Raw genomic sequence first — 27,643 nt, forward strand, 5'->3', positions numbered from 1 at the left:
CAATGCTGCGGCGAAAAATAGTGGAGCAATATCAGAAACAAGTTTTTCAGAGAAAAATTGCAAAGACTTTGAAGTTATCATCATCTACAGTGCATAATATCATCCAAAGATTCAGAGAATCTGGAACAATCTCTGTGCGTAAGGGTCAAGGCTGGAAAACCATACTGGATGCCAGTGATTTTCGGGCCCTTAGACGGCACTGCATCACATACAGGAATGGTACTGTACTGGAAATCACAACATGGGCTCAGGAATAACCGTTGCCGGCTAAAACTCTATAGGTCAAAGAAGAAGCCATATCTAAACATGATCCAGAAGCACAGGCTTTTTCTCTGGGCCAAGGTTCATTTAAAATGGACTGTGGCAAAGTGGAAAACTGTTCTGTGCTCAGACAAATCAAAATTTGAAGTTCTTTTTGGAAAACTGGGATGCCATGTCATCCGGACTAAAGAGGACAAGGACAACCCAAGTTGTTATCAGCGCTCAGTTCAGAAGCCTGCATCTCTGATGGTATGGGGTTGCATGAGTGCGTGTGGCATGGGCAGCTTACACATCTGGAAAGGCACCATCAATGCTGAAAGGTATATCCAAGTTCTAGAACAACATATGCTCCCATCCCATCGTCTCTTTCAGGGAAGACCTTGCATTTTCCAACATGACAATGCCAGACCACATACTGCATCAATTACAACATCATGGCTGCGGTCTGCAGTCCAGATCTTTCACCCATAAAAAACATTTTGCGCATCATTAAGAGGAAGATGCGGCAAAGAAGACTTAAGACAGTTGAGCAACTAGAAGCCTGTATTAGACAAGAATGGGACAACATTCCTATTCCTAAACTTGAGCAACTTGTCTCCTCAGTCCCCAGACATTTACAGACTGTTATAAAAAGAAGAGGGGATGCCACACAGTGGTAAACATGGCCTTGTCCCAACTTTTTTGAGATGTGTTGATACCATGAAATTTAAAATCAACTTATTTTTCCCTTAAAATGATACATTTTCTCAGTTTAAACATTTGATATGTCATCTATGTTGTATTCTGAATAAAATATTGAAATTTGAAACTTCCACATCATTGCATTCTGATTTTATTCACAATTTGTACAGTGTCCCAACTTTTTTGGAATCGGGTTTGTAATAATAATATAATAATATATTAAACATTGTTTTACTATCAGCAAACACTAACAGGTACATTAGTGTTAGTATTTTGAAGTATCTGTCCATACATTGCACTTTAAAAAGAATCTGTTTAACATACAAAAACCCTGCTAGACAAAACAAGCATTTGCTTATAGTTGGACTTTTAATTCAAAACTTGAAAGCCCGTGTGACAACTTGCCCCGATCTCCTGCTTAATGTAACTTAACACATAAAACTCCTGGACTGGAAAGTGATAAATGACACAGAAATAATGAAAATAAATCAGTATATATCTATAAATGCACCGATATGACAGTCAATTCTCCAATACTATACATGGGCTGGAGTGGAAGATTAGAAAATGTCATTTAAGTGGGGCTGGTGGGGGTCTCATTAAGGTTTCACAATAGGCGTGACGTAAGCAACTACGACCTCACGAGCTCAGACCGTGTCCCACCGCGCGCTCAAAACAGACGCAGCGCGCACTCCGAGCTGCAGCACGCGGAACGGAGCTTCTCTCTGCCGCTCGAGTCTGCAAAAGAAGACAAAACCCTTTCCGGATAAGATTATCAGCAGAAAACATCTGTGCACATCATGAAGTTAGCGGCTTTGGTCTGCTTGGTTGTTTTCCTCGCTGCGGGTAAGTGAAATTTCTCATACACAAGGAATCACTGCATAAATCATTTCAGCACCACGGTCAGCGACACGACAGTTTTGCTGCAGAACAAATAGTACATCACGATGGGAATTTTCGGTTTTTGCACAAGTAAAACGTATTGATAATTGGTGATATCAAGATGAATGAGCTTAAAAGCAGTTTGCATTACGATTTGCACGAAATATAATACAAGGTTTCTACTATCCCAGATGGAGAGTCCATACCAGTTGAGCAGGACAGCCGAAGAGAGGATCAGGTATGCTGTAGCGTCTGTTTGAGAAAAAAACCCCAATGCATTTCTTTTTCTACTTGTTTTAATCATGTACACACTTTCATTTCAGCTTACCCAGTGTTTAGTTCAGATCCTTTCAAAGGTGCTCTATAAGACTGATGATAGTCCAGTGCATCCAGAATGCAAAAACATCCTCACACCAGGTACGTTGTTACTTGTATTGTGTTGCTTCAATGTGTTCTTGAGGTAAAATAACATTGATTTATTAGTGGATGAACTCAAAGGTGACTTCTTATGAAAGGTTATTCTAGCATAACACTGTCTGCAGAGTGATCTTATACATTTGTTCAAAAAATATAATTCAGACATATATATGTGAAAACTGTCAGACTACATTATTGTCAATTTCTAATCTCAGTACATCGTGTTTAGAGGAGGAGACAGTTATGGGTCAGTGGTTTCATTCTAAGACTGTGGACTAATAATTGGATGTATTCGTGCAATGTATAAGCAGTGAAGCGAAAATGAGCTACGAGTTATTTGCATGAGTGTTTTGTGCCCATTTTTATCTCTCCCTGAATTCAGGATCAGGTCATTCCACAGTTGTTAAAAATGAGAAAGATGTTTTACAACTGGCTCAAGAGGAGCTGAAAAAACCACGAGGAGAGCCTAAAGTCAAGGAGGAGGATCTCATTGAGGATCTTCTCAAAGCTGACAAACGTGAAGAGCTGGATGATGAACGGAGCCAGGAAGAGTTCCCAAATTTCATGAAAAGAAGAATTAAAGACAGGCGTGAGGAAATGGATGATGAACGGAGTCAGGAAGAATTCCCAAGTTTCATGAAGAGAAGAATCAAAGAAAAACGCGAGGAACTGGATGATGAACGAAGCCAGGAAGAGTTTCCTAGTTTCATGAAGAGAAGAGTCAAAGAAAAACGTGAGGAACTGGATAATGAACGCAGCCAGGAAGAGTTCCCTAGTTTTATGAAGAGAAGAATCAAAGAAAAACGTGATGAACTAAATGATGAACGAAGCCAGGAAGATTTCCCAAGTTTCTATAAAAGAGGCAACAAGAATAAAAGAGAAGATTATGATGATGAGAGAAGCCAAGAGGAATTTCCTCAGAAAAGGCATTTTTCCTTAATTTACAAGCGTGATAACCCCGATGAGGAGCGCAGCCAGGAGGAATTCCCTCTATACAAGTATAAAAGGAGTCATCTTCTGGCCAGCAGAGAAAAACGTGAAGAACCAGACTATGATAGAAGCCAAGAAGACTTCCCAAGTTACACCCACAAAAGAAGCTACGGGGATGGAGAAGAAGAGGACGAGGAGAGTGAGGAGAGAGAAAAGCGGATCTGGAAGCCATCGCATAGATACCACCATAAGAAAAAGCACCACAAACGCAGTGAGAATGAGGGTCTTGAAGAACCAGACTATGACAGAAGTCAAGAAGACTTCCCAAGCTATACCCACAAAAGAAACTACGGGGATGGAGAAGAAGAGGACGAGGAAAGTGAGGAGAGAGAAAAGCGGATCTGGAAGCCATCGCATAGATACCACCATAAGAAAAAGCACCACAAACGCAGTGAGAATGAGGGTCTGGAAGAACCAGACTATGACAGAAGTCAAGAAGACTTCCCAAGCTACACCCACAAAAGGAGCCATGGGGATGACAGGCACCACAAACAAAATGAGGATTTGCTGAACGAGGACATGAACTCTCAGGAAAAAAGGTCTGAGGAATCTGACGAGGTAGATGAGGATATTGCAAAACGATACTGGAAACCTACTCATAGATACCACCATAAGAAGCACCACAAACGGGACTCTGAAGAGGATTATGAGGAAACACCCCTGGAAAAGCGGTATGAGGACCATGAGCTTGATGAAAATGAGCTGAAGAAAGGACACCAGAGTTCGGCAGAGGAGAAGCAGGACAAGGAGGCTGCATTGAGGTACCTAACAAAGAAGAAGAACGAGTTAGAGGAACGTCTACTTAACAAAGGTGACGTCTTTGAGAAACGCTCCCCATGGATTTACAGAGGATACTACCATCCAGCCTGGTACAAAAGAAGCCACAAGCTGGGTGAAAGTACTGACCAGCACCCCGACCGCAAACTGGAAGAGCTCGCTGAGACCCTCCGGTACAAAAGGGGCCTGCAGGAGCAGTCACCTGGGGAGGAAAAGGGTGTCTCCCAACAGAAGCTTTTCACACCAGAGGAGGTACAGTATGGCAGTTTCAAGAGACATTGCATTTATCACCAGGATTGCACCCTGAGAGTTACCAGAGGTTACACATCTTGCTCAGGGTTGATAGTTTATGGATTACCACTTGCTGGGTTTGAAACCCCATGACCTTTAACCACTAGGCCAATGGTTCCTAACACTTTCTAAAGGCCTTTAAAACAGTATATGCCTTAGAAAAAAAGTGCATAAATTGTACCTTTACAGGTACAACAGTATGTCACTGGTGCAGTACGCTCAAAGGGACATCTTCAGACCTTATTTACCCCAGAAAAACTTCACAGTACACTTAGAACAAAATGTTCTATATAGAACCTTAAAGGGTTCTGTAAGTTGCTTCATATATAGAACTTTTAGGGTTCCCATCATGAGACCATTTTATGGATTTACAGATTTTATGGATGCACTTTTTAGGAGTAGATAAAAGTACAAAGCTGTCCCTTTGAAGTTGCTGCCCCAAACTGACAAACTGTTTTAACCCTAAAGATACATTTTTGCACATATTTTCTTTTTGCCATGTACACATTCCTACTTTGATTCAACTTGTTTGTAGAGACACCAAGTCCTGGAATGGGTATGTCAGATAAGATACATCCAAAATGTGTACTGGTGGGGAACATTTGGGAATTGGTTTGGAAACCAATGCACTAAGTTACACCACCCCAGTTTAACAATTGGCCCCACTAAGCCCTAAAGCCTACATTCATAGTACAAACAGGAATAAAAAAAACATGGACTGACCTGAGACATCAGACAGGGATGCACTACAAAGAATGACATTAATGCAATCAAGATTTCCTTCACGGAGCGCTTGAAAAACAAGGCCAGAGTTTCTGCTTGAAGTAGTTTATCTGTATCTCTGCTTGCTAGACTTCAACACGGGTAAGTTGAGTGACTAAGAGAGGACGTGGGTAGACTGTAAACCTTTTCTCAGTTTTATTACATGCAACTTCAACTGCACCAAAAAGTCGTAATTACCTCCCAGCAAGAATGTATCTCCAGTGACTACTTGTGTCAAATATTCTCCTATTACAAGGACATTTGAGTTATCTGATATGCCCGCAAACTATGCAGTAACAATACTTTTACTTGAGGGTGTAGAGGGGTAGCTAGACTCTGTATTCTCAGAGACAGAGCATGCTAAGAGCAACATTCTTCATCCTGACAGGGATATTGTATAACTAAAGGCACTTCCCTTTAACTTTACTACTGGGACTCTGGAAATAGGATACTTCATTGACTAGACCAGGGGTGTCCAAACTCGGTCCTAGAGGGCTACTGTCCTGCAGAGTTTAGCTCCAGTTTGCCTCAACACACCTGCCTGGAAGTTTATAGTATGCCAAATAAGACCTTGATTTCTTGGTTCAGGTGTTTAATTGGGTTTGGCGCAAAACTCTGCAGGACAGTTGGCCCTCCAGGACCAAGTTTGGACACCACTGGATTAGAGCAACAAATTGTCTTTCATTCACAAAGAAACAACCTTTCTGGCAGACTGCAAACACAAAACAATTACAAACACAATTGTTTTGTGTTGGGACTGATTAAGGCAATGGTTTTTAAGCAACACTAAAGAGTTCTTAAACAAAATTAGCATTGCATTTAATTCCTATTCTTTTTTTCATCAGTTAAATGAACTTGAGAAACTGGCCTCTGTGGATCAACAGATGAAAGAGACAACCATTCCAAAGACCAGCTGAGACACCATCTTCCTTTGCTGCCTGATTTGATTTTCCATCAGCTTCATGTGTGCTCACTTGGGCTGTTTTAGACGAATGCATTATTATATGTCGTAACCGCATTACAACTGCATTAGACTTTTGTTATTGGTGTTAAGTCAGTGTACATTTAATGTGAGAGTCTGAGAAACAAGGAAAACAGTCTATAAAAAGCAAAACTAGCTTGATAATGTCATGTGAATTATTTATCTTTATTACATAATCTAAAACAAAAACAAATGCCCATGTACTATTGACTGTATTTAAGAGCATGCTACGTGAAAGATGCAGTGTGTGTTTAAAAATTGCTGTTGTTCTTTATGGCCTTCAACAGAACCCCTGCATTGTTTGCATTTAATAAAATGTGCAACTATGGGACCAAAGCTGATGGATGCAGTTATTTGTGTTTTGATGCTGGAAGCCTTTGAACATTATTAAAAACCGATAAATATACAGTTTACTTCAGCAATGATTGACTAAGCTTTTTTATGTAGACAAAATTTGGTTATTTGCAGAGTGCAGAGGATGGAGAAAAAAGAAAATGCATCTTTTACTTCCCCCACATGTTGCTAAAAAAATAAATAAATAACAATGATGGGAACGTTCCGTAGCTCTTAAATGCAAACCTTGGCAAAAAAAAAACAACACAAGATAACAGACTTTGAATAATAAAGTCGTGCAACCATACAGAGAATAAAGCACTGCCTAAATGTGTGAGTCAACACTGATTTGGTTTCTTCTCACTTAAATAAGTTAAACTACACTAATTGCCTTGGCAGAGCTGTCACATGACGAACTAATCTCATCCAGTTTCAGCCTCTTGGCGGCAGGCTCCTCTGATTTGTGCTGATTCCGAGCTTTGGCAGTGTCTGTAGCGACCGTGGTTCCGGACAGCAGATACCCTCCACCTCCACTCATGAGCAGCACTGGATGAGTCCGGTTGGGCAACACCTGGAACAATGATACAGAAGTAAATAAGTCATCAAAGCCCTTCTAGGGGTAGGCAGTATGACAAATCTTATTTCACAGCATGAGTCGTCTTATAAAATAGTAATTGTACAGCAGTTTTTGCTAGAAATGCAACAAAAAGATTTATAAACCTTGGTATACATAAACCATGGAAATGTCAATTTTGGGATAATACAGAAAATTAAATACATAAATGTATAAGGAACTTGACAGATGTACACTACAATTCAAAAATTTGGGGTATGTTTAATATGTTTTTGAAATTCTGAAGTCTTTTTCAAGTCAAGAATACAGTAAAAATACAATTTTAAATATATACTTTAAAATGTAATTTATTTCTGTGATGCAAAGCTGAATTTTCAGCATAAATACTCCAGTCTTCAGTGTCACATGATCCTTCAGAAATCATTCAAATAACATTTCTGTTAAAAACATCTGTGCAACTTAATATTGTTTTGTGGAAAGCATAATACTTTTGTATTCAGGGCTAAGAGAAAGTTCAAAAGAACAACATTTATTTGAAATATTTAATATTTATTTGAATATTAAATATTAATATTTATTTGAATATTTATTTTTGTAACTGTGTAAAAGTCTTAACTGTCATTTGTAATCAATTTAATGCATCTCTGATGAATACAAGTATTAATTTATTTCTAAAAAAATAAGTAAATAATAAATGAACCCAAACTTTTGAATGGTAGTGTAAATCAGAATATTAATAAATCAAAGGCTGGCATTAGAGCAAAACTGTGTGACAAATGCAGTAAAACTAATATTATAAGTCACATATTTCTGACTATCTCCTTATAGGATGAAGTAAAGAATTACCTGGTAATGCCTGAGCCAGGAATCTGTTAATCTGAGACTGATTGCTCCTCCCTGTTCCCTGAGCTTTGTGTAGCACTCAATCAGCGGCTGTCCAAAAGAGATCAGACAGTAAATATTGAAAGCAGTTATGAAAACACTTGACTCAAAGTGAACATGTAAATCTTCCATAATATTTTTTTAGGCTTTTGGAGAGCTTGACTATAATCTGCAAAATTGACATTTTGCTAAATAACCACTTTTGTGTTCTACACCATGAGGATTAGTAGGCGATTATAAAATCTTCATTTTTGGGTGAACTGCCTCTTTAACACATTTGTCGAATCAATCACTTTACCTCTCTGTACTGGCAGTACACTACGAACGGTCGTGATGGTGCTACGAACTTCAGCAGACCCATTAACACGGGACAGGGGTGGAACCGACTAGCAATCACCAACCTGAAACAAACATTCAAATCAGCTTCACCCATTATTAAACAGGTGAATCACTGGAAGACTTCATACAAATCTGCTTAAGATTAATATGAAATATGACTTGACAAGACTCGTCAATATTACCATTACATCAGCTACATGTTTTCCCATTTTAAACACAAAATGTGCACTTATTCATGTTATGAACTACCTGGAGATATACAATGTTTATTGGTTTTAAATGTATTCAGGGCTGGACAATAGAGGTTAAAAATAATATTTTAGGTATATAACAAAACGTGCATTTTTTTTAACCTTTAATTAAACAAAAACATACCCATCTGCATTTCTTCCCTCCAACAGAGCAGCAGCTGAGGCCAACTTCTTCCTCTTCTCCTCCATCTTCACCTTTTTCTCTTGAGCCTAAGGTGAATTAAATTAAGTGTGAAATTTTAGAAAAACTCTTAAAAGACACTTTAACCACCCTGACTAGTTAAATGTGCTCATGAACAATGTTCAACTTTTTTTTGTTTGTTTTGTTTTCTTCACACATCTCATTTCACAGATTTCTCCTCAAGCTGCTCTTCATTTAAACTTGTCTCCTTGGTAACCAACTAGACTTTTGAAAACACAATTTACTGAGGGCAAAACAATTTAGTTTTATATATGCACACACACGCATGCATACATTTATTATTTTAAATTATTCGAAAATGGACTAAATACAGCATTTTAAATGGTTTGTGGTTATTTCTAAGTAATAATTAATATGTATAATTATTTAAATTATATTCACATATTTAAATTATATTCACACAAAATACAGTACATTTTTAAAACAGTGGTGTTTATTTAGTGATATATATATATATATATATATATATATATATATATATATATATATATATATATATATATATATATATATATATATATATATATATATATAAATAATTAATTAAAGTAATAATTCATATTTATAGTTATTTAAATTATATTCATGTGTTAAAATTGGTATTTGACAACAAAATTCTATACAAAAGAAAAAGCACCAAATATAAATGAAGGCATGGAAATATGTTTCCAATACAGTTTTAATGTTAACATAATTCATATTTATAGTTATTTACATTATATTCATGTGTTAAAATTGGTATTTGACAACAAGAAAATTCTATACAAAAAAGAAAATGCACCAAATATAAATGAAGGCATGGAAATAACAAGAGATGTTAACATCTCTTGAGAAAAAGGCGGATTCAAGTTATAGTTTTTTTTAACCTTATTATTTTAATCTTTTTTTTTTTTAATTAAGCCCTGGTACATAACAGTAGTTGCAGAAACACCTAAACAAGACATGATACATGAATGCAAAAGTCATAAAAACAAAACTCTTACCCTCTGTTCTCTCAGTTTTTCTCTCTCTGCTCTCTTCATTTCTTCTTGCGGGTCGACGCTGACCTCCATATTCTGAGGTTCTGAGTTCTTCTCCTCAGACACACCTGAGGTTTCCTGAGAGGAGTCAGACCCACCGAGCCTACTGCCATTAGCCTGTGAATCTGTGTCCTTCTCTGACAAATCCAGGGTTCCTGCCAGCAGAGCGTTAACTTTGCATAAAGGGAACTCATGCAGCGTCTCGTGGAAGTGTGACGGAAAGCCGAAGCTCTCCATGCCAGCTCTCGTTGGCCCTCCACCGGGATACATCTGAATCACTGAGCCAAAACCTGAGAAAGGAAACATTTAGATCATCAGCATGGTGTAATAGTGGTATTGTGGTCAGCTGATATAGATTTTTCTATTAATATTGTATGAAGATAAAACAGTGAAAAGTAAAGTGTGATTACCTCCCATTCTCTCCATCACTGAGCCCAACACAAGACCAGCACAGGTTTCAAAAACAATGATTTTACTGCCAGCGTGGATGTTACCCAGAGTCAATACCTGAGCCAATGTGTCGTACCGCAGGTGACTAAAAGAGTGCAAATATTATTTACAATATACTATAAATGCCTGTGAAACATTCAAATCCTGACATGTACTAGTACAGGACTTTTTCAAACAGGGTTCAAGCAACAATTAAATCATTAAAAAAAAGTAAAATAAGCAATCAAAATAAAACACTTAGTAAAAACAGACTACATATTTTTTCTGTTCACTTGCATGTCACATGACCATTAACCAACATCATAAGCACAGAATTGTTAGTTAACTAAAAATATTACAAATTGTTTCAATGAACTGAAATAAAATGGAAATAAAATAAAACACAAATGTAAAAAATAGAAACAGAAATGTTGCCTTGGCAACTAACTGACATAAATTAAGTTGAATTACTAAAATTATTTCAAAAAAGAAATATAAATTAAAGCTTTAAAGCATTTATTATGTGCTTTTGTCATCTGAATAAGTTTTTTAGTGCTGTCAAATTGATTAAATCACATCTAACTTAAATTTGTAATTATATATATATATATATATATATATATACACACAAACAAACTTTTGTTAGCTGTGATTAATTGATTTGACAGCACTAAAAAAATAATTAAAATGACAGAAGCACATAATAAAATAACTAAAATTAAACAAAAACTGAAAATAAAAAATAAAAGCAAATTCAAAATATTAATACATGCTATTAATACATAATAGTATGTAAAAATTAATAAAACAACACTGGAGAACTGTGACCATGTGGATGTGTTATTTAATAAATAAAATATTAACCTAAAATCTTCAAGTAAAGGTGTTTAGGTCAAAGGGGTTCAGTTGACAATACCTGTACTTATATATATATATATATATATATACACACACCTAAAAGACTACTTAAAATAATAAACTGTACAAGTAGGGTAACTAGTGTGTTTGAAAATGACATGAGGGTGAGTAAATGATGAGTTTTCTTTTTGAGTGAACGAGTTTTCCTAGATCACATACCATATTTTTCCTGGCTCTCTGCCGTGGTACATCATGGCAAGGAGTCGAGTGGAGGGTTTCAGGACTGTTATGTCACTCTCATACCTGTATGTATAAAGCCAAAGTACTTGTTAACAGTTTCATTTTCTGAGTGATTGATAAAATATGAAATAAAACTCTTTGAACTCACTTTTTCTTTTTCTTCTTGATGTATTTCGCTTGAGCAAATTCAGTTTTGTCCTTGAATGTTGTACTGTTGTCTATGAGCTGCTGAACAATCTCCTTAAAAGCACATGAAAGGACATGTGAGAAAAAAAATGTCATTGTAACCAAATATGAAAACCTAAATACCTTCTATATGGGTATGAATAACATCACAAATGTTTTGGCTTGCTGTCAAGAAGTGTGCTGCTACTTTTCTAAGCAACTGGACTTAGAATATTTCACCAGTGAACGATTAAATGGCAAAAATCCCACAGGCTTACACTGAAGGAAGGACCAGAGTCATATTTTGGACTACATTCATCCCTTAAAAACTTGGCCACATTCACACAGCAACAGAATACAGTTGTCAGTCCTGTATTTAAGACCTTAAAAGCGATAGTTCACCCAAAAATGAAAATTATCCCATAATTTACTCACCCTCTAGGTGTATGACTTTCTTCTTTCAGCCGAACACAATCAGAGTTATATTGAAAAATATTCAAGCTTTATAATGGGAGTGAATGGTGCATTTTTTTTTTAAACCCAAAAAAAGCGCATCCATCCATCATAAAAGTAATCCACGCGGCTCCAGGGGGTTAATAAAGGCCTTTTGAAGTGAAGCAAAGCGTTTTTGTCACTCTTTGACTTAGATTCATGCACGGCTGTTAATGGAAGCCAGTTACTACAGTTTATAAAAAATTATAAAAACAGGTTACGAATATGGATATTTTTTTCTTAAAACACATGGTTTAGCTTCAGAAGGCCTTTATTAACCCCTGGAGCCGTGTGGATTATTTTTAAGATGGATGGATGCACTTTTTTGGGCTTCAAAAAATGTTTTGTACCATTCAATCCTATTATAAAGCTTGGAAAAGCCAGGATTTTTTAAATATAACTCCAATTGTGTTTGGCTGAAAGAAGAAAGTCATATACACCTAGGATGGCTTGAGGGTGAGTAAATCATGTGATAATTATCACTTTTGGGTGAACTAAACCTTTAATACGGCCCTCAAATCCTCCGCTCTCCACCCAAATATAAAAGCTGCTGTTGGTTAATGAAGATTTGATGGAACTCGTGGCTTTTGTCATGTCAAAAGAGATAAGACTTTTCAGTTTTATGGACGCCGCCATCTTTGATATTACTTTGGTCACTGTCTCTATGATTACGGTTATGAGAAATTGGATTTGACTCCATTGCATGCTCATACAGTTTTCGAGACACTACTGTTAGTTGCTGTTTGAACGAGATATTTCAAGACTCACACCTGTAAGTAAATGCGGTTGTTAATCCCAAAATAGTCCTTTACTCAGGTACATACCTGCCCCTTTAACCCTTGCTCTTTCAGTGTTTCAATATCATCTCTGGTCAGTTTTTGAGATCTCCCATCATCCACTATATGTCTGTTATCCTGGCCTGCTTCCTTAGAATCTATGACAGCAGAAAAGTGAAACAATCTCATTTCGTCTGCGAGAAAATAAATCAATACATAAACAATAACACAAATCCGTAATATCATTACCTAAAGAGTCTCCGGCACGTTTTACTGCCTTGGGTTTGAGTGAACCGCCAGCTTCGATTTCAAACATGGTCCCGTACAGCTGCCCAACCGCATTGTCCAAGAAGAACCACTGCTTCTCAAAGATTACTTTCCTAAAACACACAATACACACAATGTCAAATTAAAGCAAGTTTGGTGAGAACAAGCATCACATGAAACGTAAGTTGCAATAGTCTTTTCTTCCTTATTGTGAAATGGCTTCGCAAACAAGAAAAAATGTAGGGCGGGACTTGAATTCGAACACGGGTAATTGATTGGATGGTTGTGGTTTGCTATTGGTCAATCTCATGTGAGTGACAGGTTGCTCCGCCATCGCGTCAGTAAAGAGGGAGGGGAATTTATTTTGATTTGGTTACGAATCCATATTAATTAAAAAAAATAATGATGTGCGCGAATAAATCACTACAATATTAAAATAACAAAATAGTAAAAAAAAAAAATAATTGTCCATTTTGATTTCATGGTGACTTTAACAGGAGTGAAATGTAGTATGTCATGTCTACCTTTTTCAAATAGTAATAGTGAGGAATGCAATACATGACTAATTATTTTCACATATTAATGTTTTTTTATGTAAAGGTTTCAAAACTATAAAACGTTTTATGTACAAGTTCAAATTAAGTTTTGAATCCCACCGATTTCAGATTTTAGATCCCATTGTATACAAACACCTCATTGAGTGCAGAACCTGCAAAACTAAACGTATGAGAAAGATTACATTTCAACTCACTTTTTATTTTCGACCTGCACTGACTTGAAGACATCTCCTCTCTTCAGCACTACATAATCTCCATAACTTATCGCGCTCTCAGCATCACTGTCATATACACACTCCGCCATTTACTGTAATCAACGTGGATAAAGATCGACCGGAGGATGTTTAAAAACTAGTTTACGCTTTAACAAACCCGACGCACAAGTGGCAATTTCTATGTCTGCAAACAAAACAGTAATTTCCCACAAGCTATGCTCCTTTCCTTTCACACGTGTGTTTGTTCTGTCACTTCCTGTTCGGAGAGGCCAGTTAATCGAGTGCTGATCTCGGGAGGAAGACTAGCAAGTCACAGATCAAAGCGATTTTAGTCACTTAAAGATAAACGTGTATTTATTTTCATTTTAAGTGAACAAACCTCACATTAGGTTTATACTTATAAAAACTACCATGGTTGTCCTCGACACGTACAATGACCATATCATGGAATTATCTTGGCACTGCGATTGAAAAAAATACTATAAATAGTGTTTATGAACCATACTATAGTAAAGTGCCTGAATTAATTTGTTTGTGGTAAGCCTATAGTTGTTGTGGTGGTAATATAACAACTATAATATAGTATATATTGATATAGTCAAATTACTTTATGCAATACTGTACTAAGTTTTCTACTAACTATAGAGGGTGTATTTTACTACAAAACAGTTTACTGTAGTAAAACCTAAAGTATACCACAGTATTTATTACAGTTCATCAGTTCACTATAGTTAAGATTACAGTATGCTGTAGCATTCATAAACAAATTGTTGTAAATACTATAATATACAATTTACTTTAATAAATACTATAGTATTTTTTCCTGCAAGGATAAAAATCTCATTTATTTTATGGGCCATTATGGTTTCCATTATAATAGTGCATGCATTGCAATTACTGTATATGTATAGTATATATTATATACGGTTGGATCACATTTGGTTCTATTTTTCAAAACTAAAGGCCAATTTTATATCTAATTTATAAAAAACGTTTGACTGTATAGTTTGTACAAAAATAAATATAACTGCTGTTAAATATATTCAATTTCAAGTATAATAAATTATCAGTACTTGATTATGAAATTCAGACAAAAGTCAAAATTGGACCTCATAATGGAAGTGAAGATTAATTTAGACTATTTTAAGATTTTCCAGTCAATATAATGAAAATAAAATCACATTTAACAAAATGTAAACTTAAATTTAAAAGTAACAATTAAATTGCAAATTTATTTATTTTTCCAGAAAACAAGCCATAAGCACCTAGATATTTTGGTGATGCATTTAATGTAAACTCATTTAACATTCAAACATTCAAAACAATGTAGAAAGCACTTTGTTAGTACTTCAAAGAAACCTACAATTCAAATTCGAACCCCACCGTAACCGTACTGTATCCCATATCTATCACAAAAATTCTTGTATGGAAATATGCACTGTAAATTTTGTATATTGTTCAGATGAAAAAACAACTCATAGAGATGTCAAGAGTCAGCAAATGTATTGTATCAGATCCAAAATATACATTGAATAATCTGGTTTATTTTCCGTTTTGAGCACAAGGCTTGTGTGTGTCTTAATACAAATATAAAACAACTTAGGCAGATTTAAAAAACTATACAAATTGCTTTTCTGCAACACTAAGGGCCATGTCAGAGTCCTGACGTGTTGATTTGAGGTCAGTCTTGTCCTCCCGTGAGTTTGTGGAAGAGTTCTTCATCTAATGTTTCGTTCTGGTCTTTTGAGCGCGTTGAAAGGAAGATGTATCCTCCGATATACTCGTGAACCACTTTACAGTCGCAGCTCTGGCAGGAGAACGCAATGGACACGCTCTGGTCAAACTCAATGGCCACCTGCAACACAAATGAACACACTCAAAAGTCATCTTTGCACCAGCCACACGGGTTACAAAGGTTGTTTGAAGCAGTTTATTCACCTGTTTAATCTCCCAGTTGACGTTCCATTGCTTCATGCTGGAGAACCTCCAGGTGGTCACCGGCAAACCAGTCGACATGTCGATGCGGATCAGCCTGTTGGAGGAAATTCCCAGGAGCTCATCTTTCTTGCTCCCTCTGAATCTGTGGCATGAAAAAGACAAAGTGAAATGATTTTAATCTTATTTCATGGTTGAAGGGCTCTAAAAACCATAGTCAGACTCAGACTTGAGTAATACCAGGCACAATTCAATTTGTAGTTTATGACAAAAATCATCTTCAGCATGTGTTTGACTGATTCAGTGTTCAAACAGAATTTTACAGTATATTCAATTTCAAGCACCAGTGCTTGATTATGAAATTGAAAATTACAACTGAAATTGAACCTTTAAATGGAATGAAAACACTATTAAATGCCAATTTTATTTTATTTATTTTTTTCAAAAACAAGCCAAATGAACTTGGACATTTTGTACTTTTTTTGTTTACAGAAAAAACTGAACTGTAAAAAGCACTTAGTACATAACTTCAAAGAATCACAAAATTTGAATCATATTTGAGGAATACCAGTCAAAAAACTCATGTTGTTCAGCAAAATTTCTTGATATTACGGAAGAGGATTAGGGCCAAGCAATAATAAAAAATTAAAACCATCTCGAGATTAAAGTTGTTAAATTTCGAGAAAAAACTCGTTAAATTTCGAGAAAAAAGTCGAGATAAAATGTAGAGAATAAACTCATTAAATTACGAGAAAAAAGTCATTAAATTACGAGAACAAATTCGTTAAATTATGAGAAAAAACTCGTTAAATTTCGAGAAAAAAGTCGAGATAAAATGTTGAGAATAAAGTCATAATTTAATGAGTTTATTCTCAACATTTTGTCTCGACTTTTTTCTCGAAATTTAATGATTTTTTTTCTCGTAATTTAACAAGTTTATTCTCAACATTTTATCTCGACTTTTTTCTTAAAATTTAACACCATTTTTCTCATAATTTAACGAATTTGTTCTCGTAATTTAACTACTTTTTTCTCATAATTTAATGAGTTTATTCTCAACATTTTATCTTGACTTTTTTCTTGAAATTTAACGATTTTTTTTCTAGTAATTTAACGAGTTTATTCTCAACATTTTATCTCGACTTTTTTCTTGAAATTTAACAACATTTTTCTCATAATTTAACGAATCTGTTCTCGTAATTTAACGACTTTTTTCTCATAATTTAATGACTTTATTCTCAACATTTTATCTTGACTTTTTTCTCGAAATTTAACAAGTTTTTTCTCGAAATTTAACAACTTTAATCTCGAGATGGTTTTATTTTTTTATTATTGCTTGGCCCTAATCCTCTTCCGTATGATATAGCACTGGAAATTTTATGTCTGATTAATGTAAAAAGATAACAATAACAACAACAACAACAACGTCATATTCAGCACGAGTTTGAATGGTTCAGTGACTATATAATTTGTACAAACAGCTGTGAAGTATCTGTATATAACTTTTTGAAAAATGTAACTCTAAAAAGCACAACTTCAAGGAAAACTACAGTCTTAATCATAATTCATGGTTGAAGGGCTCAAAACCATATTCAGGCTTAGTATGTCCCTAAAATTGCATGGCACAAATCACTCTGTTGTTCAACAAAATTACCTGACGATATAGTACTTGATGCCAAATTCGGGCAGGGACTGCCAGGCTTGGATAAAACGCATTTTAGCCTCCATGAGGGAAAGGTGGGAAATATTGTGAAGGGCCTCCAAGATTCGTGTGGTCAGCTAAAAGAAGAAGAAGAAATTTTGCTATTATTGTAACAGATCTCAGATAGCCAATGATGTCATTGCATAATGAAAACAAGCCAAATGTGATTTCACCTGTTTGGTCTTGTATTTCTTTGCATATCGGGGAGAAACGAAGCACTCGGCGTTCATCTCCATGGACTCTACGTCAGGTGCTGCCTGGCCAGGAGGGGGCGCTAGACTCTTCATCTGCAGGAAAGACTGGATGTTCTTCACCTCGGTGCGGTATGAGCTGTAAGCCATCGTCTTTCCTTTAGAGGCCAAAATACAGGCAGCTTTCCACTTGGCGTACTGCGTCTCCTGTTTTCATTTGTTTTTGGCAGAAGAAACGAATAAATGCAAACTCCTCAGATTTAAGCACTCATGAAGCTTCTGATTGTAATTTAACCCTGTAAAGCCTGACATATGAAATAATAATCAGAAAAATCTATTTTTAAGTAATTTATTGAACCTTTATATGAATATAAATTATGAAATATTATTAAAATGTAAAAAGCCTGTTTTCTATTTTAATATATTTTAAAATGTAATTTATTCCTGTGATCAAAGCTGAATTTTCAGCATCATTACTCCAGCCTTCAGTGTCACATGATCCTTCAGAAATCATTTTAATATGCTGATTTGCTGCTCAAGAAACATTTCTTATTATTATCAATGTTGAAAACGGTTGTACTGCTTAATATTTTTATGGAAGGCGTAATATTTTTTTTAGGCGTAATATATCTTTGCTCAATAGAAAGTAAAAAAAAAACAGCATTTATTTGATATCAAAACCTTTTGTACCATAAATGTGTGTCACATGATCAATTTAATGCATCCTTGCTGAATTTTACTGACCCCAAACTTTTGAACAGTAATATACTAGCTTTGATATCAGCCAGACTGACTCCAGATATATTGAACATTTAGACAAAATATTAAATAAAAATGTTTGCCTATGTTTTATGTTTTGTATCATGAGGCTTTTATAGTGAGAATATGTAACTCACATTTGAGGAGGAACAATGATAATCAAGTAACCTAATTTTCTTCAGTTCAGTAAATGTTCATCATGAAATATTAATAACATTAATTACCGTTTTTCTTACATTCACTTCATAAAAATCACATGCGTACCTCAATCTGCATATAAAATACAAATATAAAACTCACATTGTCACAGCGAATATAAATCTCATTCATTCCGTCAGCTGCTGGCAATAACAGCTTAAGGCCGAACTTCCTCTCGGTGACGTTGACATCAGGAATGACCTCACATCCTGTACAATTAATGATATGCATTATCCCGCTGATGCATTGGCTTCATTAAAATGAATGATCTTCTCTCTGATTGGCCGCTCACCTCGTAGATGGAGCTGCTCGATGGGCTCTTTATTGGCAGACTCTTTGTTTTTGAAATAAGAAATGGTGGTGTCCTTAAAAACAAACCAGTACTCCTTATACGGCTTTAACGTCAATCGTTTGGGCCTGTAGAGCAAAGAAACGAACAGATAAGTAAATATGCACTGTATACTTTGTCTTATTGGAGAGTGGATATTGTCTTGTTTTACAAAACCATGTTTTTCCTCAAACAATTATCTGTTAATAATTTGCTTTGCTTTAAAAGAAAAATCTGTAACAACATACACTTGTATACTAAAATAGTAAGTTGATTTATTTTTCCTTAAACAATTTTTATAAACCTAAACTCACCTAAACAGTTTAAGTTTATCTTCCAGCTTTGGAATATCAGTGATATCTTCCTGGAAAGAAAAGCAAGAAAAGAAAAGTTAATATTCATACACTACCATTCAAATGTTTGGGGCTGGTAAAGTAAAAAAAAAAAAAACAGTATATTATGACATATTATTACAATTAAAAACAACTGTTTTAAATATATTTTAAAATGTAATTTATTCTTGTGATCAAAGCTGAATTTTCAGCATCATTACTCCAGTCTTCGGTGTCACATGATCCTTCAGAAATCATTCTAATATGCTGATTTGCTGCTCAAGAAACATGTTTAAAACAGTTGTGGTGCTTCGTATTTTTGTGGAAACCATGATCAGTTTTTTTCAGGATTCTTTGATGAATAGAAAGTAAAAAAACATTTATACATGCATTTATTTGATATCAAAACCTATTGTACCATAAATGTGTTTACTGTCACTTTTTGATAAATTTAATGCATCCTTGCTGAATAAAAGTTTTCATTTCTTTAAAAAAAAAAAACTGCTTAAACTAGCTTAAATATCAGCCAGATTGATTCCAGATCAACCTAATATCAGTCTTTATCAGAAATTAAAGCACAATCATCTGTCAAACAGCTGGAGGAAAAAAAACAAAAAAAAAACAAACAGGCTGGATATTATTTTGATATAAGTATTGTTGTAAAGCCAACATCCTTATGAAGAAAATCTAATCATAATATCATAAAAATCACAGATACCAGGATTTTATCAGCGTTCCGTCCTTCCAGGGTGGATTCTAAGTTTGAGAGCGCAGCCTCAACTTCATCAATCTCTGGTTCACTGAAATTGGTCAGTGGCTCCGTTGACAAGGTCAGTTTACAGATGTGATACTAGAAAAGATTCAAGTGTTTTAGATGCATTGCAAAAACAATTGCATGCATAATTCATTTTGGTTAGTCAAAAACAGAGTTCAAGACTCAGAAGACACGGACAAATTATACATTTCACCTTTGAATATGGTTAAAAATAAATGTTGAATAAAAAGTTTTAATGGAGAGTTCTCAGTGAATAACTAATGAAGCAGATTATAAACTTTAATGGTCTTCAATGCACATAACACTGCATGAGGCAGGACTTTGAATTAATCATTTTAGCAACAACTAATGTGCTAAAAAGGTGGGAAAATATCTGTGCAATGCATTATCCTGTCATCTGATATTCTATCTTTTTTTTTTCTTTGTTCAGGCATGTATCCCATCATGTGTCGAAACAGACTTTCCCTCCTAAATTACTGTCTGAGCCCACAGTGGCACAGTTAGCCAGATTTCCCATCTCACATAAGATATGATATACATACCAGCACAAAACCTCAGTGTATGTCTGACTATCTGCAGATACAGATTTTGTTAGTTCCATGTTCACCTATACTTTATCTCACTGTGTAACTGAACTCTATCTTGTGTTGTGGAATGTAACGTCTTTTGTCCTCAAAGTAAGTTATCTCATAGCTTCAGGCTAAAAAGAAAGAACGGCATGGCACTAAAAAATTGACCGTAACTCAAAACCATTTGAGAGGTCATGACACTGGATACTACTATATATGTTAGTGCATACTTGTCAGATGATCCAATCAGTTTTATTATAGTTAACAATAACTAAACCTATCTCTTGAACTCTGAAAATAAATCTGAAATAAAACAATGAACAGAAATGACCCAGCTAACAAAAACGGTCTAAAAACATTTTGCTAACATTCTCATTTAGATATGGAAATGTTATATTTGATTTTTTTTTTTTTTTAAATTTCATTTCCTCATTTCCTCTCTCAAGATCCATTAATGTACTAAAAACATATTTAAATCAGTTCATGTGAGTACAGTGGTTCAATATTTATATTATAAAGCGACGAGAATATTTTTGGTGCGCCAAAAAAACAAAATAACAAATTATTTAGCGATGGCCGATTTCAAAACACTGCTTCAGGAAGCTTTGGAGTGTTATGAATCAGTGTATCGAATCATGATTACGATCGCCTGTCAAATCGCCAAACTGCTGAAATCACGTGACTTTGGCGCTCCGAACCGCTGATTCAACACGCTGATTCTTCATAACACTCCGAATCTTCATGAAGCAGTGTTTTGAAATCGGCCATCACTATATAAGTCGTTATTTTGTTTTTTTTGGCGCACCAAAAATATTCTCGTCGCTTTATAATATTAATATTGAACCACTGTACTCACATGAACTGATTTAAATATGTTTTTAGTACCTTAATGGATCTTGAGAGAGGAAATATCATTGCTCCCTATGAAGGCCTCACTGAGCCATCGGATTTCAACTAAAATATCTTAATTTGTGTTCCGAAGATTAACGAAGGTCTTACGGGTGTGGAACGGCATGAGGAAGTAATAAATGACAGAATTTTCATTTTTGCGTGAACTAACCCTTTAAGGTAACATTCCATTTTTCAAAGATTATAAGAACGTTACTTTTGAATGTTCTCTGAATATTCTGAAACAAGTAGAATTTTTAAAATAAAATTCTAGAACACATCAGAAAAAAAGTGTTCAATGAATGATGTATAATACCATTTTTGTGCCAAGATTTTGAGAACATTTTTAAAAACCAGGTAACTCTGAATGAATGTTCCATTATGTTACTGAAAAAATGTTTGCACACAACTTTGAGAGAACCTTGCCAGAATGTTAGCCAAAGTTCTGAGAATGTTCCCTGTTAGCTGGGGAACTGAGAACAGGAGTCCTGTACCTGCAGGGATGCAAACATGATCATCTCTTCTTCAGTGCAGTCGATCTCCTCCAGCAGTATGGCCCATCGGGCCTGTTCATACAACTGTGTGATTCTCACAGCATCATACTACAAGAAGAAAAAGACCATTGCTAGTTTAGACATATCGGCCCATCTAACGTTATCATCCATAAACATTTGAGTCACATTTTAAAGAGGCTGTATTATGCCTTTCACAAAGTCTTGTTTTTGTTGTGGAGTCTACTAGAATAGGTTTTTCTTTGAGATGGCACGGCATAACTGGACCAACCAGCGGACCGATCTCGTTGCACAGTATCTGAAATGCTGTTTTGGTCATTCTGTAGCGCCTGAGCAAAGTCTGTCGTTAAAGCGCTTCGGTATAATTCCCTCCCAGAAGCACCTTGCACGATTGCGTTCACAAATACCAGGCATCTGAATGCAAGATAGATTGGGTTTCGTCTGCACGCTTTGAGGTGCAAGAAATTTATTATATACAAAAATTAATATATACATTGGCTTCTACTGCAGCAACTTCCATTTTTCTTATTTATTTAGCGCCAGTTTATCAGGAAGTGACGATTTTGTTCTCTTCAACTCATTGAATGGAAACAGTGCTTTGTTCGCAAATGTTTTATGCGATACTCCAAATTTCGCACAAGTTAAATTCGCAACTTTGTTGCATTACCTCTCTTCCCAGTCTGTCAGTAATACTGTTTAGTTCCTGTCTCTATGAAGCCTCTCATTCCAAAAAGTGCAATGTAGTCCGATTGGTCGGATGGACCAATGAGTTGTGATTGGTCAGCTGCTTCGAGCGAGGAAATGTTCAGAAACAGCGCGCACTGATATAACTCAGAGAATAACTCCCTTTGGAGTGACTTTGGGCTTTGTAACTTTGTAACTTTTTTTCATGCTCAAACAGCAACATTACACACTAAAGAAAGTTGAAATTGTACAAAAATCATAATAGTTGGTCTCTCACCTTTGGGTTGAGGTCAAAGAAGCAGTGGTATTTGAATCGCAGCAGGAGTCTGTCGTTTTCCTGAATTCCCTGTTCCATCAGTGAGCGAGAGGAATCCAGCCACCTGCAGAGCAACTTCTCAGTTAAAATTCACAAATTCATTGAATGCACTGCAACTGGTCAATAAATACAGCAATATATTAGCATGACAGACTTATTTTTCATGGAAAACTGCAGTATTTATTATAAAATTATTTATCCATGAGCCTCATAATCTTTCATCAAAAAAACTTCCCCTTGCTCTTGCAGTGACATTGTTGGGCGGGGCAACCCGTCACTCACATAAGATCCACCAATAACAAACCACAACAATCCAATCAATTCCTGATGGACAAAATCAAGTCCCGCCGTACATTTTTGCTCATTCAAGAAGCCGTTTCACTCAGATAAACATCACAACTTCCGTTTCATGCCAACTTTAAAACAATTAGTTATTCAAGGCTTCTGCCACTGTGATTTTACCATAGTAAATGGATGTTTTTGAGAATGCGGTGAAATATAGCTTGTATTAAACAGTAGAAACAACAACATGCTAAAAATAATGTATACATTTAAAAACAGTAATATTATAGTAAACAATGTAACACAGGTGTGTGGCTATTGTAATGACGCTGAATGCTTTTGATTAAATGTCCAATCAGATTTTAGAAACAAAACTATCTGTGTTATAAACTGAAGTATGAAGATCTATTAATAAAGACATTGAAGAACATCTCTCCATTCTTGGAGACATGAGGTCAAGGGTCAAACACTATCATTCAAAAGCTGAAAGAAATTAATGCTTTAAATTTAGCAAGGATGCATTAAAGTAATCAAAAGTGACAGTAAAGACATTTATAATGCTACAAAGGATTTCTATTTCAACTAAATGCTGTTCTTTTGAACTTTCTATTCATCAAAGAATCCTAAAGATGTATCGGTTTCCACAAAATATGAAGCAGCACAACTGTTTTCAACATTGAAAATAATAAGAAATGTTTCTTAAGCAGCAAATCAGCATATTAGAATGATTTCTGAAGGATCATGTGACACTGAAGACTGGAGTAATGATGCTGAAAATTCAGCTTTGACATCACAGGAATAAATTACATTCTAAAATAGAAAACAGTTCTTTTAAATTGTAATAATATTTCACATTATTACTGTTTTACTGTATTTTGATCAAATAAATGCAGCCTTTGAGAACATACGAGGCTTCTTTTGAATGGTAATGTAAATGTGCCTGTCTGTGTCTTTCTCTTACCCAGCATTAATGGCTGCTTTGTCCTCCATAGTAAGAGGCTTGTACAGTTTGGCCAGTTCCTCTGGTGGAAGGTTGGGCTGGCTGGCCGTCAGGGGACTGTCTCCGAACCACAGACTGGTGGACGATGCAGGAGAGCCGCTCTCCGGGTCATAGGTCGGAGTCATAGTTTTACTGTACAGACCAAGGGCTCCTGTAGAAAGTAGAAATGTAACCATGTAAATTATTATTTATTTAAAACACAACTGTTGCTAATTATCCAGAAGCAATCTACAGTATTTTCTAAAAAAAAAGAAAGAAAGCATATTAAAATGTTTACAACTTAAAAAACAAATATTTTTTTTATTTATAATAAATTTTTTATCTGGAAGCCTAAATGCATAATGCTTACATTATCACTGTGTATTATTTAGTCTGAAATGTAAAATGTACAGTACAGTCCAAAAGTTTGGAACCACTAAGATTTTTAATGTTTTTAAAAGAAGTTTCGTCTGCTCACCAAGGCTACATTTATTTCATTAAAAATACAGTAAAAAACAGTAATATTGTGAAATATTATTACAATTTAAAATAACTGTGTACTATTTAAATATATTTGACAAAGTAATTTATTCCTGTGATGCAAAGCTGAATTTTCAGCATCATTACTCCAGTCTTCAGTGTCACATGATCCTTCAGAAATCATTCTAATATGCTGATTTGCTGCTCAATAAACATTTATGATTATTTTCAATGTTGAAAACAGTTGTGTACTTTTTTTTTCAGGATTCCTTGATGAATAGAAAGTTCAAAAGAACAGCATTTATCTGAAATACAAAGCTTCTGTAGCATTATACACTACCGTTCAAAAGTTTAGGGTCATTAAGAATTTTTATTTTTATTTTTTTGAAAAGAAATTAAAGAAATGAATACTTTTATTCAGCAAGGATGCATTAAATCAATAATGGCAGTAAAGACATTTATAATGTTACAAAAGATTAGATTTCAGATAAACACTGTTCTTTTGAACTTTCTATTCATCAAATAATCCTGAAAAAAAATATTATACACAAATATTTTGTACAGTTGTACACATTAAATGTTTCTTGAGCAGCAGATCAGCATATTAGAATGATTTCTGAAGGATCATGTGACACTGAAGACTGGAGTAACGATGCTGAAAATTCAGCTTTGCCATCACAGGAATAAATTACTTTGTGAAATATATTCAAATAGAAAACAGTTATTTTAAATTGTAATAATATTTCACAATATTACTGTTTTTTACTGTATTTTTAATTAAATAAATGTAGCCTTGGTGAGCAGACGAAACTTCTTTTAAAAACATTAAAAATCTTAGTGGTTCCAAACTTTTGGACTGTACTGTACTTTATTCACCTAGTTTTTTTTTTTTTTTTTTTTTATTTAGTTGGCATTTATTTATTTATTTTTGGAAGAAAAAAAATAATGTATGTTTAACAGTCTTAGAATGTGTATTTATACAAATGCATTTTTTTAAATTTTTTTGTTTGTTTGTTTTGTTGATGCTTTTTCCATTGTAATAAATAAAATCCACAAAAAAGCAGTCTCCTCATGGCCATTTGCAGCAAATAAATACCTCCGCTGGTGATGTCCATGTTTAATATATCATCAATGGCTGATTCTGTGCCCTTTTCTTTTTTCTTTTTCTTCTTTGGATCATCTAGTGGTTTCAGAAGAGAAAGTTCTTCAGATCTTCTAATGTCTGTGAACAGAGACAGAAAACACATAGTTTAGTATCAACTAATGTTCAGAAAGAAAAACAAATTACACTGCTTTTTTTTTTTTACATGTAAAAACTAATTAACTGGAATTGTAAAAAAAAAATACAAATAAATTAAATACATAAAAAATATATTCATAAAATATTCTAAATATTTTTCTAGTTTTAACTGTATTAGGTGTGTATTTTTAAGTTTCAAATTTAGTTGTATAGCAGCATCTTTACATAGCTGAGTTAAGGCTGCTCTGTGCCTGCTCAAAATTCTGTGTAAAGACGCAATGCAGCATAAAAGCCAGCTCTGAGCCACCTTAGCCTCTAGTATAACAACATGCAGTTAAAACTGATGTGTAATGCATTTATGCCACCTCTGAGCAGCATTAAACAATATTTGTAAAGACACCCAATTGCCACTTCAGAAGCGTTTCTGTGCCACCTTTGCAGTGTAAATCTGGTTTTAAAAATCCCAGTTCTAGTATCAGATTCAATCAAAAGTGTTAATCATAATTGTCTGTTTTTAATGTGTGTCTGTAGGAGATGATTTAGTATCTAAATGACACAAAATAACACAAATCTGTATTATGTAACATGTAAGCATTGTATTTAATATGCAATAGGATTGCAATGCAGTTATATTAATATAATATGACTCTTACTGAGTGCTTTGCAGATCTCAACCACGGCTCTGAAGACCACACCAGAGAAGCTAACAGGGAGCCTGATGGTCTTCATGTTGGGCAGCTGGATACAGAGGGGTTTGTGTTGCGGAGTGTAGCGGAGGTCAGCGTTCGCCTGGACTCCATACTTATCCAGAGTCCAGTGAGTCTTCAGCAGCCAGCAGCTCTTCTGCTCCCACCAGATGGCATGATCGGACCAGTCCTGAGGAGCCTCTGACACACAGAGAACATCATACTGTGAGAACATGAGTCTGAGACAATGCATTTATCTCCACACACATATAAAGAGCACAACAGTGAAAATCCCAAAAACAATTCCATAATGAAACAGATTTTTGTGATAACAAACGTTAAAGACATGGACCCAAAGATAGTTCAAAATTCTGTCATTATTTACTCAACCTCAAGTTGTTCCAAACCTGTATGAAATTCTTTGTTCTGCTGAACACAAAGGAAGATATTTTGAAGAATGTTTGTAACCAAACAGTTGTGGGTTACTACGGACTTCCATAGTATTTTTTTCTATACTATGGAAGTCAGTGGTGCCTCATAACTTTTTGGTTACCCATATTCTTCAAAATATCTTCTTCTGTGTTCAGCAGAAGAAAAAAATTCATACGGGTTTGGAACAAGTTGAGGTTGAGTAAATGAAGACAGATTTTTCATTATTGGGAGAACTATGCCTTTAAGACAAGTCATTTCACATTTTGTTTCTAAATGCTCAAATCATGAAAAAACCTTATTACTTTATATCTATAAAAACATCTGTTCTATTACCTGTGTTTATTTTAATAAAAAGGCTGAAAAGGAAATTCAAAATTTGATTTATTTTAGTAATTATTAGGTATTATGCAGAAAAGTTGATGTAAAGCCCTAAAACACCAATTTCAATTTATCTTTTAGTTTAAACAGGTCAGTTTTTATAATTGAGTTTTATTGTGAGTAATGTTATTGCTAACTAAAACTATTAAAAACCGTTGACATCAAGCTGAAATGAAATAAAATACAACTATAAGATGAACTTAAAATAAACTTAAAATAAATTAAAGCTATAAATATATATATATATTTTAAAAAGCACACAACAAAATTACTAAAACTATACTGAAGTACTAAAATAATACTGTTATTTGCAATTTTTCTTTGCACAAGGTAGC

General features: G+C 34.8%; 3 protein-coding genes across 8 annotated transcripts in view; 1 reads left to right on the plus strand and 2 right to left on the minus strand.

The window, feature by feature from the left end:
- Positions 1 to 1,375: 1,375 nt before the first annotated feature.
- Positions 1,376 to 6,379, plus strand: chgb (chromogranin B). Its single transcript, XM_048207654.1, has 5 exons — positions 1,376 to 1,788; positions 2,016 to 2,062; positions 2,148 to 2,241; positions 2,624 to 4,260; positions 5,907 to 6,379. The coding sequence occupies exons 1-5, from the start codon at positions 1,743 to 1,745 to the stop codon at positions 5,976 to 5,978; spliced, it is 1,896 nt and encodes a 631-aa protein (XP_048063611.1). The 5' UTR covers positions 1,376 to 1,742; the 3' UTR covers positions 5,979 to 6,379.
- Positions 6,190 to 13,950, minus strand: trmt6 (tRNA methyltransferase 6 non-catalytic subunit). Its single transcript, XM_048207655.1, has 11 exons — positions 13,622 to 13,950; positions 12,853 to 12,983; positions 12,652 to 12,761; positions 11,319 to 11,410; positions 11,150 to 11,233; positions 10,054 to 10,178; positions 9,608 to 9,933; positions 8,547 to 8,632; positions 8,131 to 8,233; positions 7,797 to 7,883; positions 6,190 to 6,947 (listed from the first exon to the last, which is right to left on the minus strand). The coding sequence occupies exons 1-11, from the start codon at positions 13,729 to 13,731 to the stop codon at positions 6,750 to 6,752; spliced, it is 1,452 nt and encodes a 483-aa protein (XP_048063612.1). The 5' UTR covers positions 13,732 to 13,950; the 3' UTR covers positions 6,190 to 6,749.
- Positions 13,951 to 14,755: 805 nt separating this feature from the next.
- fermt1 (FERM domain containing kindlin 1) overlaps positions 14,756 to 27,643 on the minus strand; it is a 73,181-nt gene continuing 60,293 nt past the window's right edge. For all 6 annotated transcript variants that reach the window (XM_048207659.1, XM_048207657.1, XM_048207658.1 and 3 more), the window contains 13 exons: positions 26,466 to 26,699; positions 25,669 to 25,794; positions 24,075 to 24,264; positions 22,793 to 22,895; positions 21,814 to 21,921; positions 19,806 to 19,937; positions 19,070 to 19,119; positions 18,720 to 18,844; positions 18,530 to 18,636; positions 17,453 to 17,677; positions 17,232 to 17,356; positions 15,581 to 15,722; positions 14,756 to 15,497 (listed from right to left, as the gene is read on the minus strand). In XM_048207659.1, coding sequence (XP_048063616.1) covers positions 15,324 to 15,497; positions 15,581 to 15,722; positions 17,232 to 17,356; positions 17,453 to 17,677; positions 18,530 to 18,636; positions 18,720 to 18,844; positions 19,070 to 19,119; positions 19,806 to 19,937; positions 21,814 to 21,921; positions 22,793 to 22,895; positions 24,075 to 24,264; positions 25,669 to 25,794; positions 26,466 to 26,699 — 1,841 coding nt within the window. In that variant the 3' untranslated portion in view covers positions 14,756 to 15,323. The remainder of the gene's footprint in view (positions 15,498 to 15,580; positions 15,723 to 17,231; positions 17,357 to 17,452; positions 17,678 to 18,529; positions 18,637 to 18,719; positions 18,845 to 19,069; positions 19,120 to 19,805; positions 19,938 to 21,813; positions 21,922 to 22,792; positions 22,896 to 24,074; positions 24,265 to 25,668; positions 25,795 to 26,465; positions 26,700 to 27,643) is intronic.

The sequence above is a fragment of the Megalobrama amblycephala genome, linkage group LG11 (genome assembly GCF_018812025.1).
Source record: "Megalobrama amblycephala isolate DHTTF-2021 linkage group LG11, ASM1881202v1, whole genome shotgun sequence".
NCBI classification, from domain to species: Eukaryota; Metazoa; Chordata; class Actinopteri; order Cypriniformes; family Xenocyprididae; genus Megalobrama; species Megalobrama amblycephala.